The 20,186-nt window shown below is 36.2% G+C and overlaps 1 protein-coding gene across 5 annotated transcripts in view; it reads right to left on the bottom strand.

Moving 5' to 3' along the window:
* Nucleotides 1-20,186, bottom strand: part of TTBK2 (tau tubulin kinase 2) — a 137,572-nt gene that overhangs the window by 84,968 nt on the left and 32,418 nt on the right. For 4 of the 5 annotated variants that reach the window (XM_057722977.1, XM_057722975.1, XM_057722974.1 and 1 more), the window contains exons 2-3: nucleotides 17,447-17,582; nucleotides 12,404-12,551 (exon numbers count right to left, since the gene is read on the bottom strand). In XM_057722977.1, the coding sequence (XP_057578960.1) occupies nucleotides 12,404-12,551; nucleotides 17,447-17,515 (217 nt within the window). In that variant the 5' untranslated portion in view covers nucleotides 17,516-17,582. Of the gene's footprint in view, nucleotides 1-3,848; nucleotides 3,961-12,403; nucleotides 12,552-17,446; nucleotides 17,583-20,186 lie in introns of those variants that run through there. The other variant, XM_057722979.1, reaches the window with a different exon arrangement.

Here is a 20,186-nt window from a genome sequence, read left to right on the forward strand (position 1 = left end):
GACTTTCCTGGTGGTGCAGGGGTTAAGAATCCACCTGCCAATGCAGGGGACACAGGTTTGATCCCTGATCCGGGAAGATCCCACATGCTGCAGAGCAACTAAGTCCTGTGCCGCAACTACTGAAGCCCACATGCCTAGAGCCCGTGCTCCACAAGAGAAGCCACCGCAACGAGAAGCCCTCGAACTTCAACAAAGAGTAGCCCCCACTGGCCACAACTGCAGAAAGCCCGTGCACAGCAACGAAGACCCAACGCAGCCAAAAATAAAAAATAAATAATAAATCTATAAAAAAGGAGAGAAAAGATAAAGAATTAGGAGACCACCACAAGAGGCCCAATATCTGCATAACAGGTAGGTGTTCCAGAAAAGCAGACAAAATAAACAGGTAGAAACCACCAACAAAATAATTTAAGAAAATTTCCCAGGAAGAACTTTCAGATTGTGAGTTTCAATAAAAGACACAGCCTAGATAAAAATACACACATACCATGGTATATCACAATGAAATGGCACAACACTGCAGAAAAAAGGAAAAACAAGCTGCCAAAGTAATAAGAATCATAATGGGAATTACCTTTCTCAACCACTACAGTGAATATGAAGACAAATTTCTGAAATAAAATTATTTTCAATCCAGAATTCTATATCCAGCCAGTGTTTTTTAACATCAGGGTAGGATAAAAACACTTTCGGACATGCAAGAGAGGTCTCAAAAATATATCTCCCATGCACCCTTTACTCAGGAAGTTAGTAGAAGGGTGCTTCACTAAAATGAGAATAAACAAAAAAGAGAAAGGGATTCAACAAGGCATACAGTATAAGAGAGGCAAGGGGAGTCCCCAGGAACACACTGCGGGGTGATCCAAGGACAACAGTTGTGAATGTAGAAAATAACCAGGCCTAACTGGAGTGGACTAGAAGGTTCCTAAAGTGATCTCCCTAAGAAGAAGAAATTAAGAATTGTTGTGTTTATCAGTAATTCATTCTTTTTTATTACAGAATAGTATTCCATTGTATGGATATACCACAGTTGCTTTTGCCATTCACTCTTTGAAGGACATATTTTTGGTAATTAAGAATAAAGCTGATATAAATATTTATGTATATGTTTTTGTATGAATGTAAATTTTCATTTCTTTAGGTTAAATGCCTATGAGCAAGATTACCACATTTAACATATGGTAAGCACATGTTCAACTGTTTTCCAGAGGAGCTGTATCCCCACTAGCAGCCCCACTAGCAAGGTGTGAGGGTTCCAGTTGCTCTATATCTTTGTCAACACGTGATATTATCAAAAGTTTTATATTATTTTAATAGATGTACAGTGGGAACTCACCATGACTTTAATTTGCATTACCCTAATGGCCAGTTATGTTAAACACCTTTTGCTGAGCTGATTTTCTACTCTATATCCTCTCTGCCAAAGCCCATTAAAGATTTTCAATTGGATTGTTTTCTTACTGTTGAGTTTTCGGAGTCTTTACACATTCTGAATAGAAGTTCTTTGCAGGTATGTGATTTGCAAATACTTTCCCCCAGTCTATAATTTGTCTTTTCATTCTCTTAATAGTGTCTTTTACAAGCAAAGCTTTTAATTTGACTCAGTCCAATTCATCAGTTTCTTCTTTTATCAAGCATGATTTTGGTATCATGTGAAAGAACTTCTTGCATACATACCCAGCTCACAAAGATTTTCTATGTTTGCTTCTAAGAGCTGTACAGCTTTATATTTCACATTTAGATGTGTGGTACACTTTAAGTTCATCTTGTGTAATGCATGTGCTTTAGGTCAAGGTTCACTATTTTTGTATTTGGATGTCCAATTGTTCCAACACCACTTATCAAAAGTGCTATTCTTTTTTCACTTTGCAACTTTGCCCATATTTGTGTGAGTCTATTTCTAGAATCTATTCTATTTCATTCATCTATATGTCTATCCCTTTGCCAATACCACAGTCTTGATTGTGGTAGTTTTGTACTAAGTTTGATCTTTCCAACATTTTTCTTTTTTAAAATTGTTTTGGTTATTTTAGGCCTCTGCCTTTCTATAGAAATTCTAAAATCAGTTACTCTATAACTACAAACAGTGCTGCTGGGATTTTGTTGTTGTTGTTATTGCTTTAAATCTATAAATCAAATTGAGGAGAATCAACACCTTAACTACAGTGAATCTTCCAATTCATGAATACATGTCTCTCCATTTATTTAAATTTTCTTACTTTTTAAAAAAAATCAGGGTTTTACAGTTTTCAGCATAGAAATCTCATACATATTTTGTTACATTTATATCTAAGTATTTCATTTTGGGGGAGCCACTGTAAATGGTTTTTTCAAAATTCAGTTTTCAATTGTTTATCACTAGTATACAGAAATATGATTGCTTTTTGTGGGCTGAATTTGAATCACTTGCTTAAACTCATTTATTCTAGGAATTTTTTTGTGGATTCCTTGGGATTCTCTACATATACAATCATGACATCTGCAAGCAGAGAGTTTTATTTCTTCCTTTCCAATCAGTATGCCATTATTTCTTCAAATATTTTTGCCATACCACAACCATTCTCTTCACATTCTGAGTCTCCGACGACACAAATGTTAGACCTTATGATAGACTCACGGTTTCTGAGGTTGCTTATTTATTTATTTTTAACTTTTTTCCTCTGTTCTTCAAAAAGGATCATTATTATTTATCTACTTTTAAGTTCACTGACACATTCATCTGTCACGTCCTCCCTGCTACTGAGCCCATCCAGTGAGTTTTTCACTTCCATTATTGTATTTCTCTGTTCTAAAATTTCCATTTAGTTCTTCTTTATATCTTCTATTTCTTTGCTGAGACCTTCTATCTTCCCACTCATTCCTGGAATATGGTCATAATAGCTGATTTTAAAAGTCTTTTTGAGATAATTTTAACATCTGTGATCCTGGCACTGGCATCTGTTTTCTGTCATTTCCCATGTGAGTTCAGATTTCACTGGTTCCTTTTAAGCTGAGTAATTCAAGACTGTAATCCGGACATTTTGAACTATCTTATGAGAATCTGGGTCTTATTTAAGTCCCACCGAGATTATGTTGGTGCTTTTGTTTTAGCCAGTAATTGACCCAGCTGGGTTCACACTTCAAGTTCTGACCATCCTTCTGCAGGCTGCATTTCCAATTTCAATTCAGTTTACAAAGCCTTTGTAGTTATACTGAATGTGTTCCATAATCATCGCACGCAGTGTCCAGTTTGGGGCTTGGGGGTGGTCTATCCCATAATTCAATCCTCAATGTTTCTGTATGCCGTTTACAATCACACCCATGCACGCAGAGCTTGGAAGTCAGCTCAGAAGTCCGTGAGCAACTTTAAGTGGTCAGTTTCCCAAGTTCCTCATTCTCCTGCTATCTTTTGGTTTCCTGGGGTTTCCCTTTCAGCCTTCCAGCAGAAATCTGGGGCTTCGTTAACCCCATTCTGCCATGTACTTCCCGTAACTGTGCCCACATCAGGGCCAAGCAACAGAAGAGCAGAGGGAGAAGAAAAGCAATGGGGTTTGGAAAGTTCCCTCTCCTCTGAGGCTTAGGCTCCTGCCTGCCGCACTGACACCACTGCAGCTAAACTGCCCAGGAATGCTTGAGGCCTGGGGTGCAAGAGAATGAAGAAAAGGGGGGAAAAAAAGAAAAAAGAGAAGATGTGGGATTTCAACATTTTCTCTGAATATTAGGAGACCCTTTTCCTGCTCTTTGAGTCAGAACTAGGGGGCTTCTCGGGGTGTTTTTTCTGTCCATGTTAATAAACGCTCACGTCCAAGTTTCAGGATACATAAAGTTCAGGCTGGGGCATACTGGAAGAAAAAAAATGGTAAACTCACCGCCGGTTCAGTAGTACTTTGAATTCTGGTCTTCTTCCCCAATCTGCCTCCTACTATTTATTTTTCAGAGTCCTCAAATAGCCACTCCAAGCATTCTGGCCAGGTCTTATAGCTGCATTCAGTGGGAGAGAGGGTGAAGTGTGCTTACTCCATCTCATCTGGAACCAGAACCTGGACTACTGCTTTTCATAAAACTTTGTAGAACTGATTGACTAAACTATTTGTTAAATTTGATTATAAGAAATTAAAATTTAAAATAAATAAACCCTGTAATAACCTTATTGAGGAAAAGGGAACAAGCAAGCTAACAGGATCACACTTTTTTAAGCACATATACTTTTGGATATTAAATGTTTAGGAAAAAAGTGAAGTTCTTAATTGTACTTTGCTTTTACTTCTTTAAATCTTATTCTACCTGTGGATTTTTATAAATACTAGGACTGTTATAAATTTTTTAAAAGAAGCAAAAAAAAAGGACTTATCCAAAGTATGAGACAGAGGAAGCCAACTGCAGATGAGAAGCTATAAACTGTTTAAGAAATTGAAAAAAAGTTCAGGATGACCAACACTCTGAGTGTAAGCCCAACAGTTTCAACACAGAGGCTAGAGAAGCAGGCAGGCATCAATTCAAGGTTTTGTATGCCATGTTAACCTAAGGTGGGTGGATTTACCAGAGTAAAGGAAGGCCCTGAAACGTTTTAGCAATGGTTGAGGGGTGACACAATCTGATTGGTATTTTTGAAGGATATCTCCTCTGCAGAACATAAAGGTGCATAGAAAATAAGTCTTAACTGTCTGAATCTAAGGGGTCACATCAAGTTGCAGAACAGTATATACTAGTATGATTCCACATGTGGTTGGGGATTATGGATAGGGAGGGATATTTTATACACACACACACACACAATATTATTATATACATCACAGATAATCACATGATTATACATCCATATATATCCATAAATTATACAATTATATGAACTTATATCTGATTATGATGCTATATAATTATACATATGTATTATGTATGTATATAGATAAATAGATTAAAATATGTATTGAACGTTTCTGGAAAAAAAACAAGAAAATAGTAATAGTGGTTAGAGAAGGAGAGTGAAGGGCTAAAAGAAAAAATCTTTTAGTTTTCACATACTATTCTGTTTGATTTTTAAATTCTTTTACCATGAACATTTACATTCTTAAAAAGGGTTATAAAAAAATGGAAGATCTTATGCATAAATTTAATATGAGATAGATATAAGATATTAAAACAGGTTATGTATGAAAGCCTAGCATTCAGTAGCACTGCTCCTAGCATACAGTAAGCACTCAAACTCGGTTATAGATCTTCCCACAAATAAGATATTACCAACCATTTATAAAGTAAGTTCACAACACAAAACCGCTTTCTACTACATTACACTACACTATACTGCACTAATTTACCAGGTATTTTCAAGCATTCAGAAATCTGAGGAAAGATAAAGAGTAAGAATGTATTTTAAAGATATTTACTATTATTTAAATTTTTACTATAAAAGAAATGCTTGCATATTTTTCTCAATTCCTTAAGTACCGAAGGGTATAAAGGGAAAGAGCAAAAGAGCCTCTCCTTTCCTGGTCCCTCTAATTCCAATATCCAAATATAACCATTCCCAATGGCCTCTCGAGTTCTAGACAATTCCAGACTTTCTTTATGCATATAAAGCACATATACATATTTATATACATTAATTCCCTTCCAAGGAAATAAATCTCTGCTCCTTCAAATAATCTAAACCTCTTCTATTTCTTACATGTCATTTTTCTAAACCCAAATAGAGTAATGAATAGACAAATCCCTAAACTGGCAGATGAAGTTAAATCTTCCAAGTCGGGAAACGCTAAAATGGACATACTTAACAAAGTTCTCAATGACTGCCTAACACCCTTTGATAGAAAAGATAAACCTTAATAAGGGCAAGCAAAAAATTACTTTAAGGGGAAAAAATGCACAGGCTGAAATGAGCAAAAGGACAGATGATAGGTTTTTGAAAGGTTAAAAGACATAATAAGGGATAAGGGTGTATCCCTAACCTTTAGGTCCCAGAGTCTGACTACTATGCTCTCCCACAAAAGGAGTTTCAGAGAGCTTCTCAACATACCCTTCGATGAAACAGGAACCTAACTTCGATGAAACAGAAACCTAACAAGGGCAAGCAAATTTGGAATAACTTTCACAGACATTCTATACTGAACAGACCACAGGTCTAATCCAGAAATGACATATTTCTTATATTCTTATGACTGGGGGAAGAAAGTCGCCATATTTTACAGCAGTAGCTGGAGACATCAAGCAGAGAAGGCAGAAGAGGTGCAGTTGATCTTCTGTAATAGTAACTCTTCACCTCAACTTTAGGCTTGTGCTCTGCAGTTTCCAAGGCAAAAATAAAATCCAGGACCAATATTTCAGGGTTTAAAAAAAAAAGTCCCCAGAAATCAAAACAAAAATCACAACCTCTTTAAGGGTTGTAAGGAAAAACATAGTTTTTCCCTGCAATTATATGGGGTAAGAAAAATTAATTCCTATTTCAACTGAGAATAGTTAAATTATTTGGTTATCAAACAGTGGCAGTTACTCGATTATTTCTTGATATTAATAGGATCTTCACTTGCTTTTAGAGGATCTAGAGGAGAAAAACTTTTAAATTATTAAATAAGCTTTTAATTACTTTCTCATCCAAGGTAATATATAAAGAGGAAAACCTCAGTTTTACTCAAGTTGGTGCTTTGAAAGAACACAAAAGATAAGATGATGTTGATCATTTACAGCATGAAGTAAAGAGCTAAAATGGGACAGAAAGGCTGGACAACTTTCTAGTCACTCATTGATTTAAGTAGTGATTTTTAAGTGCAATAAACTTCTTAGATTGAACACACGATGGAGGGAAGACATAAGAATTAGTGAGAAATCTGATCTAAAGAATATTTTTAAAGAAAAACTATTTTTAAGCTTAGGTATATATTTATACATCAATTGGAAGCAAGTAGACAAAACACAAACTTTTAAAGATCCTAGGCAGACTTCCTTTGGTGAAAAGATATAAGGATAAATTTTAGTTATAATTTTCTGAATTTCCAAAATATGACAACACCTATATGCAAAGATAAAAAAAACTTCTAAACCAAATAGATGCCAATATCTGGAAGACCCAAGTGACTGTCCTTTGTAACAATGAAGATCTGAACATCTATATAACATGGTTTTGAGAATCTAAGCTCTAGTCTTCCAAAGGAGACTTTAATCAACTAGTATTTATAACATTCTTTAACAAATTATTCCAGAATCTTAATAATTCTTTTTCTTACCAAAAAAAAAAAAAAAAAAACCACAATAGTTTACTAACAAAATAGCAACCAGAAATAGAAGAGTTAATGTTTTCCTATTCTCCCACATCTCCATTTACAAATGTATACTATCACCAAATACAAAGCCATTTTCTGCTATCATTTTGCCACTAAGCATAATATATCAAGTTTAAAAGTACATAATTCCTACCCTTTTAGATTCTGAAATTTAAGAGAACACAAATATGTTTTTAAAAATAAAATAAACAATGTAAACAAACTAAAAAGAGCACATAAGAGTAAACCAGGCAAAATCTAGTATTCATTAAAACCTATTGAGAGAAGTGTGTTAATCTAATGGCAATTAGTGTCCTAGTCCCCACACCGTGATCTCAATTGTTTCCCAATACAAGGAAACAGGACTTCTTGGAGAAAAATGATTCCAACTCTGGTGCAGGGAAAGTTCAGAGAAAGCCTGAAGCATGTGCGGGGTCAGAAAGCTAGAATGATATCAAAGAACACTGAAGTTACATCAGAAGAACAAGCAGCCAATTTAAAAGGGTTTCCACTAGCCAAAAAAAAAAAGTGAAAATTTTAGCCTCAGAAGAATAATGACTGCAGTGGGTTGAAATAATATATATAAAAATCCATGATCTCACAGTGATACTCAAAACAAAAAACAGTTCACTATTCCCATAAGGGCACAACTTGTTATTCTGAAAATTGGTAAATAAAAAGGAAAAAAATCAAGCCTTTATCCTGCCCTTCTTGTAGTAGCTATTATGTCAGGGGAAACAAACAGCTGGTGAAATAAAGTTCTACTCTGTAGAATAATTCCAATTCAGAAATTTGGAAGGAACAAAAGAATTAGAAAAATCACCATCTTGCAAGCCCTACGGAAACAATAGATCAAGACAAGGTACTCTTGCCATAAACAACAACAACAGCAACATGAATTTCATCAAGCCTCTGGGTCTGACTACAAGTTCACAGGAAATGTGGAGGACAGAGGAACGTGCTAAACAACACTGCGAGGATACAATCAGCCTACTCTATCAAACGGAGAACTTCATTTCTCAGCAAATAAACGGCAAGGCCAACGTTTTAAAAAGTAGGGGAGGGGAAACTCCTATATTAAGTGAGACTTAAGAGAGATGTCAACCAGATGCAACATGCCTACCATGCACGTGAGATTTGAACAACTCAATGGTAAAAGAATATTTTTGAGGCAGCAGGAGACATTAAACACTGGCTGCTAGGTTTTATATAATACTGAGAAATAATTTTCTTAGGTGCTTAAGACTACAGTGTTTATATTATTAATAAAGAAGTCCCCTAATGTAAATTAGGGACTCTAGTTAACAATAATGTATCAATACTGATTCACCAATTGTATCAAATGTACTATGCCAATACAAGATGTTATTAATAGAGAATTGTAGATGGGGACTCTGTACTTTCTGCTCGTTTTTTTCTGTAAACCTAAACCAGTTCTAAAAAGTAAAGTCTATTCATTAAAAAAAGAAAAACTGGAACATGGGCTTCCTCTCCAATGAGATTCTCCAATCCATTCTTAAAAACTGGTCACCTGAAGAGTTTTTATAGTGTTATTATTTCACTTTTTCAATAATGCAGATTTCCCCAAAGTTTCCTAATGTTTAACATAAACAACTACTCATATCATTCCTTTTTTTTGGGGGGGGGGGGAATAAGTGACTAAGACTCTCTACGTTCCAATAGATATAATTTAATGGGTTCACAAAATCATCAATCACCAACAAAGCTCTTCTAGGCAAAGTAATGTCTGTCAAATTTTGACATATTTCCAAATACCCCTACCCCAACCTCAACCCCACAGATTTCCTAACTGGCTGGTAATTCATAACTTTGTAATAAAGAATATTTTCATTAAAAAATAAAAAGGGAGAGCTTATCTACTAGACAAAGATATATACTGATCTTACAGATGGTATGATGTCTAGGATTTCCTTTTAAATACTTCAGCAAGCTGGGGAAAAATGTAGGACATAGATGCAACAAGACTGGCCAAATGCTGATACTTACTGAAGCTGAATAATGGGTACATGAATGTTCATTACACAATTCTATTTTTGTGTATATTTGAAATTTTTCATAATAAAAAATTAGGGGAAAAAACAAATTTAAGATTTGCCTGTCTCACTGCAGGATTCTAGACATGTATCGAATTTTGTTAAGATTGGAAACGAAATCTATCATTTTAAAAAGTATGGATGGTAGGTATTGCAGAATTAGTAGATCAGATTAGTGTGATCAGATCTGGAATTACAGGACAAAAGGTTTTTTTCCCCTCTTATACCAGCACTGCAAATAAAACTGTATTTATTAAAATGAAAAAAAAAAAGTGGTGTGGTGAGATAGAGTTCAAAAGATTATAAAAATGGAGAAGTGAAGATAGGTAGAATGTCACTATAAAATATTTATTAAGATGGGAGAGAAGAGAGAAAAAAGAATCTAATAGAGTAGGGAGTAGGGAGATAATACCCCTTTGCCCAGTATCAAGACAAATAAATTGAACACAAAGGTTTGAAGGTAGTATAGTCATAAATGGAGAGAAGAAACACAAATAAATGGTTATATAGAGATGTATCTCTGAACAATGATATTAATAAAAGGAAAAACTTAATAAGTTTTAAAGTTCTATTTAATAGGGAAACTTCAGAGAATAATTGAGTGTAGAAGTACTACCTAATAGGCCTATAGACAGGTGGTCTGGTTGAGCAGTGACTAAAAACATTCAGACATATTTGTAAAACCCAAGTACAATTCAGGAGTCTAACTTGATTCAATAGAGAATTGTAGGATATACATTCAGAATATTTCAGAGAGCATTGAAAAGAGAGTTATCTGCTGTAGTAGCATGGGGAAGGTCATTCAGAAGGAAAGATGAGGTAAAATGCTAAGGTCTTCATACTTTAGGGCCCATGAGAAAGGAACATACTGGTAATGAAAGCTATGCATGAGCTGAGGAAATCTAGGATTGTTAAGTACAGGAAAGACAGAGAAAACTAAGAACTGAAGGAATCCAGGGAAAGATATGATAAGAATTTTGAACAGGGGAATTGACTTATTAAAAGAAACAAAATTTAGGGTTCAGCCTAATTCATCATAAAAAAAAATAAACAAAAGAAACAAATCCTATACCAGTTATCAAAAACTGAACATCAATTTTAAACCAACCAATCCTATAAAGGGCTAGCCTCTGGTTACATACCTTTTCCTGAAACATTTAGCCTTTTTATTGGGGTCACTAAGAAAAATTATTATGCCAACAGGCAGGCAGGAGCAAGCAGTTCAGCCCTGTAAAAATGCTCTCAGAAGGTACAGATTCCAAAGCACCTTCAACAAAAAGAAGTTGTGAGGCATAAGTATGCAGAAGGCATAGCAAGAAAGCCAAGAAAAGAAAGTCAAAGGCTGCCCATTGAAACACAGACCAAAAGATTAAAAAATCTATTTATTTTGGAAACCGAAGAGTCCTAAGGAACAGGATGTCACATGGTTATAAGCAAGTAAGAGAAACATTTTAGGTAATAGTATGAAAGATAAAATAAGAAGGAAAGGAGAGACTCAGCATCCAAGGATCTCCAATTCATCCATTAAAAGGTACTAAACTATTCTTCAGGCTTTATCACATACAATACTGAGTAAAGCATGGCCAAAATAGGCAGGAGAACTTACTGAAAGGGCTACAAAGCTGTATCCTGCCTCACCTGGAAGCATCTCCTCAGGACCAAGTAGGAGAAAGACAGGTGAAGCACCACTGTCCAAGCCAAGCTGATGCTGACATACCCTTTACGGGCTTGGCTGAGAGTAAAACAGATCTCTTGGGATCTGTGCAACCCAGGAAGAGATAGCTCCAGCTGCACCTGTTTGTGGCCTCTATGTCACTGAGCTGGGAACAGCTCAAAAGAAAGGGAAAAAGCAGAAAAGGTGAGAAAAAAGAGAACACCATCCTTTTCTCTATTCTTCCTTCTCCATCCATTTTTTTCTAGTAGTGACAATGCGTGCTAATCTATTCACTGTCTTCCTGATTTCCCATGTTTTAGGAAAGCTAAGTTTGGGCTAAAAGTAACTATTAAACAGAGCTATAATTTTATTAGCATCATGCTCTAATGAAATGAGCCAACTAGTAGAAAAACTCAGACAATGAGAAAGCTTAAGGCAAAGGACAGTGATTAAAAGCATAGATGTTGCTAAAATACATAATACACATTTCATTAACTTAACAGAAAGTAATTTACTAGAATTCCAAACATCAGTGATTCACAAAGACAGCACATTTACCCTAGAGGCTACACAGCCATGAATTTGAGGGTCCTACACTACACTGCATATTTTCCTTGCTATTTCTTCCAACTACAGTTATTTCCACCAATTACAGCAACTTCCTTTGCTCTCTATGTTAGTACTAAATTCCTTTAGAAGCTAATGAATGTCCCATAGCAATATCAAACCTTCTAGAGCTTAACAAGATCATTTAATGTGCTAATTACTCCTATTTAATTCTGATTCAGATAAAACATTTAAATATCAGTAATACCAAATTATGTCATAAACTGAAGATACAAAGATAAACCAAACTAGCCATGTATTTAGGGTTTTACATCACTGGATTGATGTCAGAAAAAAAGTTACTTATCCTTGTAGTAAAACAATAGGGATCCAAGTAGTAAAATGGACCTCTAAAATGATGACAGGGCCAGAAAGAGTTATTCAATGAAATTGAAGCTAATGAAATCAACATATCACAAATACTATTATTTTTAATCCATTCTTCAGTGTTATTTGAAGGCAGTGTCCTTAATGTGATTAAAGCATGTTTAACATCCAAAAACATAAGTAGAAACAACTCAGAGGTGTTTATGTTTGGCTATTTTTTCAAAAAGGCAAATTTTACTATAACAGATATTATGAAAAAACCCTTTCCAAAGCAGAATGTTTCAAGTAATTCACTCGCTCTCATCCTTACTCACCATGAAAAGGAGTTATTATTCCAAAGCCCAATTATTCTAAGCAATCAGTACTTCTACAACTACTAGCTAGTAATAAAATTTCCAAAAGAAAAATGTTCAGCATGTTTAAACCAAGCTGACACCAGAATATTCAACTTATAGTTAGAGAATGTAATTGAGGTTCACAGAAATAACAATAAATTATAAATTGTTTGGTATATCATATAAGCAGCTTACCTTGTAGTTTTTTCAATACAGCAACCTCCATTTTCAGAACTTGTTTTGGTTGTTGAGCTGATTCCACCTTCAGTGCAACATTTTCTCTGGTAAGCATGTCCAAGGCATCGTAGATTTCTCCAAAGCCCCCACCCCCAATCTTCCTCAACTGCATGGGAAATAAAATAAGAACACATACACACAAAATTACTAGAAGATCCTAATTAGAAACCGATTCATCTCATTTAGAAAATAATATATAATTTGACTACCCCCTATTTTATGATAGAAGATCTCAATATTGTTAACTAGGCATATACCAAGAACAAATACTTAGAAATAACATCAAAATCTTTTCTCACAGGTTTGTCCACAAAAAGTACTAAATTTATTTCAGCCACAAACAATTCTAAAACCTGGTCTACAGCCAGCATCAGAAACATCATAAAAGACACAGTATCCGAAAGCTTTACTTCCCACAAATACCCCTCAACAACCATATTTGTTCTAATTCTAAGGTAATCATTTGAAGACTTTTTATAAGTCCATAAAATCTTTCTGCTAACTGAAATCTCATCTGGAACCTACTGACACGTGTATGCGGGGAGGCTGGAGGGAGGACGGGGCAGCCAGAGCCCAGCCCTCTGGGCACCATTTACCCTCCTCTCTGAGGTACTGAACAGGCTCTCCAGAACAGGCTTAAAGCTCCTGTTCTAAACCATCTCAGTGTTCACTATATATCCATACACCCAAATAATAGTAAACTCTAACCAAATTAAATACTTTCATCAGAGAATTCCTTGGCAGTCCAGTGGTGAGCACATGACACTTTCATTGCCAAGGCCCCGCGTTCAATCCCTGGTTGGGGAACTAAGATCCTGCAAGTTGCATGGCACAGCCAAATAAATAAATAAATAAATACTTTCATCAAACACTTAATATTCTTCCTAATAAAATGTGTTAACTGGGGAATATCGGGATCTTTGTCTGAGTATTAAAAGCAAGTTCTGGGACTTTCCTGGTGGCACAATGGTTAAGAATCCACCTGCCAATGCACGGGACATGGGTTTGATCCCTGGGCCGGGAAGATCCCACATCCCGCAGAGCAACTAACCCCATGCACCACAACTACTGAGCCTGCATTGTAGAGCCTGTGAGCCACAAATACTGAGCCCGTGTGCCACAACTACTGAAGTCAGTGCACCTAGAGCCTGTGCTCTACAACAAGAGAGGCAACGGCAACGAGAAGCCCGCGTAACCACAACAAAGAGTATCTCCCGCTCGCCACAACTAGAGAAAGCCCACATGCAGCAACAAAGACCCAAAGCAGCCAATAAATAAATTAAAAAAAAATTTTTTTTTAAAATCAAGTTCTATGTTAATCAATTATACTCCAATATAAAATAAAAAGTTTAAACAATAAAAAAAATAATAAAATAAAAGTTCTGAAGAGGTACTAACAACTGGAACTGTAGAGCTGTGAGAAACTGGGGTGGGAGGAGGGCAGGTGGTATACTTCAAGCTAGATACCACACGACATTAGCCTTCTTCCATTTCCTGAAACTCAGTCTTCTCCTCACCATGTTATCAAGCAGCTAGGATGTGACATAATGTAGGAAGTCATCACTGCAGCCACAGGATCCTAAACCTTAACCACCCCAGAGGCCTCACCTCAAGTCCTACTTCTTTTTTCACAGGGTCTGTAACGATTTCTGTATCTAGGCTGATTTCTTTATCTCTTCCAAATTTCTATAGGAATTGTGTGCTTAATCATTTAATTAATAATTTTACTAGGCTAAATACCTCAGATATCACTTGTATTAACACATTATACAGTGTTTTAACTCATACTGTTTAACTTTTCACTGTTGATGTCCTAGGCCTCTACAGTGAAACTAAGCTCCTTCAAAGAGAGGGCCACTCCTATTTTTTATTTCCCCCATAGCATGTGGCAAAGTGGTAACTATATAATTATTGCTAAATAACTACTTACTGTTTTGTATATATGAGCCATAATCTTTCCTTATTCTGGTTTGATGATGGGAAGAGAAACCAAGAGAAACTCTGATATGAGTTTGGGACTAAAAAAAGTTCCAGAAACAATTTCAGTTAAAGAAATTGCTCTTTTTTGGGCCCTGACTGGTTCTTATGATTATTTATATTTTGTCCATTAAACAAAGACTGTGTGGATCTTCCCTGGTGGTGCAGTGGTAAGAATCTGCCTGCTAATACAGGGGACACGGGTTCAATCCCTGGTATGAGAAGATCCCACATGCCATGGAGCAACTAAGCCTGTACACCACAACTACTGAGCCTTCGCTCTAGAGCCTGAGAGCCACAACTACTGAGCCCATGTGCCACAACTACTGAAGGTGACGCACCTAGAGCCCGCGCACCACAACGAAGAGTCGCCCTCACTCCTTGCAACTAGAGAAAGCCCGCTCGCAGTAACAAACATCCAACACAGCCAATAAATAAATAAATAAATAAATAAATAAATAAGACTGTGTAACTTTAAAAACTCATAAACAGTATCAAAGAGACATTTTTCTAATTATGGACTCATGCAAAGCGGCTTCATGTTTTTACCTCAAAAACAACATTACCAAACAAGAGAACAAAAATTCCAGGCTAAAGTAAATGATTTCACTCCTTGGTCTATTCCTATAACGTCATTTGAACAATAATAGGGCATTAATTTTTTTTACTGAGCTTAACAAAGCCCTAAGACATCATCAGTGTTTATACAGCAAAGAGACAGCAGTAATTTAGTACGATAGTGGTGTGCAGACTAGGGGAGGAATAGAGGTAAGATTGTGGCAGACTGTATTTTCCAAAGATGGCCACACAAAAGTGCCCATCCTTTCTGCTCTTCTTCTACATGACCTCACCACTCCTCCATCAAGAGGCACAGTCCATTTCCCCACCCTCTGAAACCTGGGTGGATCTTGTGACTACTTTAACCAACAGAACCCTCTCAAGAGCCAGTCACCATGTAAAAGTGTGTCCATCCTGAGAAGCCATAGCCCTGTAGAGAGGTCCTAGAAAATGGGCCACCAGTTTGGGGGTAAAGGAATTAAGGACCCCAAGGCACCAAAGAAGCCATCTGGAAGTGGACCTTTCAATCCCCAAACCTGCTAGTGCCACACGGCTAAGAGACAAACCACCCAGGCGAATTCTTCTTAAATTCCTAATCCACAAGACCGTGAGCAAAATAAATGATTCTTTTAAGCCTCTAAGTTTTGATGTAGTTTATTACATAACAATAGATAACCAAAACACCATCCTTAACAATAAGCCTGTGATTTTTTACTAAAAATGCCACTATGCCTCTCAACTTCGGGGGACATGCTCCATACAATGTATTAGTGCTCATTATCAGGACAGAGCAACTATGCCAGACATAGCTTCATCTGTCACCTTTTGATATGCCTACTGGAGAAAGCCAATTTTTATCACAGCATGTAACACAAAGCTCTCACCAAAGCAACACTCACACCTGACTTACATTAAAGATTACCAATTGCTGGAATCTCCTGGCACCAGTCTATCATGATGACAAGATTCTTTTCTTATATTTACTCAAGTAAATTTTCAGAGCGTACTGATTTGCCTAATCAGTAAAACACTGTACCATAGAAACAAAATTTTTATTTCTAAAAGAAGAATCTTCTTTTTCCAATCTGTTAGACTAAGAAAACTATTAAATAGCTTTGCTAAACCTGCTAATGGAACAAAACTTTGGTTAACAAAAGACTGGGTAGCAATAAAATATATTTAAATATATCCAAAACAAAAATAGCTTCTTTCATAGGAAGAAAGATGGCAGATTCCAAGTCTAGGACAAGGAAGCGATCAAAAGACTATTAGGATCATGTTAAAAGGACTCAGGGGACTTCCCTGGTGGTCCAGTGGGTAAGACTCTGCACTCCCAATGCAGAGGGCCCAGGTTCAATCCCTAGTTGGGGAACTAGATCCTGCATGCATGCTGCAACTAAGTTTGCATGCAGCAACTAAGAAGCCCACATGCCGCTACTAAAAGATACTGTATGTCGCAACTAAGACCCAATGTAGCCAAATAAATAAAATACTTTTAAAAATCTACAAATTCTAAAAAAAAAAAGCCCCTACCTCAATAAACAAACCTGCAGTCAGATCTAATCAAGCCTCTCTATATAACAGTCTACATAAAATACATGAGACAGAGAAACATCTTAACATCACATGGAAGCAATAGAAAAAACAAAAACTGCAGAAAATTCTACAGGAAAACAACCTAGTTTCTTCAATAACTAAACTGTAAGGAAAAAAAGAGAGATGAAAAGGAAGCTAGAAATTAAAAGAAACTCAAGTGATATCAACCAACTGCAATATCCAGACTACTTTACTTGGATTTGATTGATTCAACTGTTAAAAATAATTTACAAAACAATTAGGAAAATGTGAAAGTTGGAAGGATACCTAATGCTATTAAGAAATTACTGCTTTTCTAGATGTGATAATGATATTATGATTATGTTTTACGAAGAAATCTGTCTTTTAGAGATACATACTGAAGTGCGTAAAGAGAAATGCTAAGGTAAAATATTTGCTTCAAAATATTCTGGGAGAGAGGTTAAAGAGATGAAACAAGATTGACCATCAGTCTATAACTACTTAAGCTGGGGCATGAGTACCTGGAGGTTCTTTATAATAGTCTCACTATTTTAATGTATACTTAGAATTTTCTTAAATAAATGTTAAAAAATAAAAAAGGGGCAGTTCATTGTACTATATATTTTTTTCAATTGTTCTTTCCCTAAGTATACTTTCATGTACCTTACTCAATAGTAGCTATCAGAGGTTAGGAAAATTTACTACTATAAGAAGCAACAATAAGAATTAGGGTATGAACAGAACCTAATCACAGGAAAAGAACCAAAAACAACTGCTTTAGGCATATAAGCAATATATGTATTATTTCCTAATGAAATGTTACTTTTACCAAGATACCAGAACTTACCCTCTCATATGCAAACACCCCCTCCCCCACCCCACCCCTTTCTCTCCCTCACGTAGACTTACTACTTTCCATCTTTCTTTGACCAGGATTCCAACACTGAGGATATCCGGCTGCTCTCCTCCTCCACTCATTGCAAGCCACTGATGTGGTTGAATGGCTACACAGGCATCCAGCTCCGGAGTGTGGTTTCCATTTAACCTGAAACAAAAGAAATGAAGCTGCATATCAGGACTAACTAATTAACACAAACATTCCAGCATCACATAGCACTACTAATCCTGTACATTAATTAGGTTGCTTTGCTGGAAAGAGGGGAAAACCCCACAAACTCAGCTCTAAAATCTGTTTATGGGACTTCCTTGGTGGCACAGTGGTTAAGAATCTGCCTGCCAATGCAGGGGACACAGGTTCAAACCCTGGTTGGGGAAGATTCCACATGCTGCAGAGCAACTAAGCCTGTGCGCCACCACTATTGAACCTGAGCTCTAGAGCCTGCGAGCCACAGCTACTAAGCCCACGTGCTACAACTACTGAAGCCAGAGAAAGTCTGCATGCAGCAACAAAGACCCAACACAGCCATAAATAAACAAATAATCTGTTTATTGCATGTAAAAAAAAACTTGTTTTTCCATTACAGATGCCCAGTGAAATAGCCAGAGATTAAAGCATTAAATTAAAACACAAATATAATTTAGAATAACTGAGATTGCCAGACTATAGGACAAACCTGGTGTCAATGGCAGTTGACCCAGACTACTATCCTTAGTTCAACATGCTACTAAGAAAAAAAAAATCATACCTAATTCACAACAGCTTACAGTTTAATAGGTTATGACTTAGAGTTTAACATCACCAGGGCTAATAAAATTTTAATGTTACATAATGCACTTAAAATGCATAGGAAATAAACATGAGCCACAGAAGAGGGCTGTTGATCAAACCCAATACAATGATATTGCAAGAAAAAAAGGATAATAGTAACATGAACAGCATACCTCTAGAAAATGAAGATACTGCAGAAAAATATGGCCTAAAGGAAATGAAACTGACCTAATATTACAGAACAAACTGAAGGAAAGTAAGAAAAAGAAGCTTTAAAAGAACCTAAATCATAATTAGAAAAGCTCTTAAATGAGAGCTAGGCAACAGGAAGACACAAACAGAAATCTGAGCAAACTCAGAAAAGGATCAGAAATTAAAGAAAAAGAAATGAAGATTCAAGTAGAAGAGATATGAGTGAAAACAGAAAATTAAGGGAGAAAAAATAAAGGAGAAAAATGAAAGAAATTAAAAAGAAACTTAGAAATTAAAAGTGACAAAAGAAGGACATCCCTGGTGGCACAGTGCTTAAGAATCTGCCTGCCAATGCAGGGGAAATGGGTTCAATCCCTGGTCCAGGAAGATCCCACATGCCATGGAGCAACTAAGCCCATGCACCACAACTACTGAGCCTGAGCTCTAGAGCATGAGAGCCACAACTACTGAGCCCATGTACCACAACCACTGAAGCCCACATGCCTAGAGCCCACACTCTGCAACAAGAGAAGCCACCACAATGAGAAGCCCGTGCACTGCAACAAAGAGTAGCCCCCACTTGCCACAACTAGAGGAAGCCCGAGGTGCAGAGCAACAAAGACCCAAGGGAGAAAATAAATAAATAAACAAACAAACTCATTTTTAAAAAGTGATAAAAGACAATGTAAATATATAAAATACATATTATACAAAGCCCTCCAAAATAAAACCAAGGCTATGAGATGAAACAAATACTAGCCACTATAATTCAAGAAAATAATTTCTGAAAATTAAAAAAAGACTAAATCTGCAGGTTGAAATGGTATACTACATATCTGGGAAAACAACTCAGAAGGTCAATGCCAAAACACAGTCTAGTAAAACTACTGAATTTTAAAGGGAAAAAAAATTCACTGGACATATGTGCAGAAAGTCCAAATTATACATAAGGGGAAAAAAATCAGACTGAGAACAGACACTGGTACAAACAGCTTATTGTATATCTAAGTATCCAAGGAAATGTGAGCCAAGCATGTTCCATCCAGCCGAAGTAACCTTCTAGGCTAAAGGAAATAGTTATGAACACCCAGAACTCAAAGAATACTGTTCCCAAGATATGCCCCTAGGAATCAACTCTATAACAAGTATCAGACAATCAAATTATGGCAGAAGATTTGGCATGAGGATTGGCCTGAAAAGGCTTAAAAGCAGTGATAACCCAGTATCAATGAGAACCCCTGCCTCCAGATTGTGAATTCTAAACATCATATGCCACTAAAAGAAATCAGAGCTCCTTGGAGAAATGGCTTATTCCAGGTCTTGTGCAGGAAACTATGCACAATGAATTTGGGGCATCTTGTCAAATCAAAAAGCAAAAATGTTAACAATACTATTAGTAGTAAACCAAAAGGAAATCAGAGTCAAGGGAAAAAATTCTCATTTGCCAAAGATGAAACTATTTGAGCATATATAAGAATGGTAACTGCAATGATTGAAAAACATCAAAAATATAAACACTCATGAGTTCATAATGACACTCAAAAAAAGAAAAAAGAATTTTGGAGGTCAATTTTGGAGATTGCTAAGGCACAACTCATTATTCTGAAAATTGGCAAATAAATAGAAAGAATCAAGCATTTATCCTGCCTTTCTGGTATGAACAGTATTTTGGGGAAACCAAAGAGATGAGGAGGGCAACTTTTTCCTCAGAGAACAGTCACAGCTAATAAATGCAGAAGAAATTACAGAATTAGAAAATCACCATTTTCCAATCCCTGGTTAAATAAT

The sequence above is a fragment of the Hippopotamus amphibius genome, chromosome 2 (genome assembly GCF_030028045.1).
Source record: "Hippopotamus amphibius kiboko isolate mHipAmp2 chromosome 2, mHipAmp2.hap2, whole genome shotgun sequence".
Lineage (NCBI taxonomy): Eukaryota > Metazoa > Chordata > Mammalia > Artiodactyla > Hippopotamidae > Hippopotamus > Hippopotamus amphibius.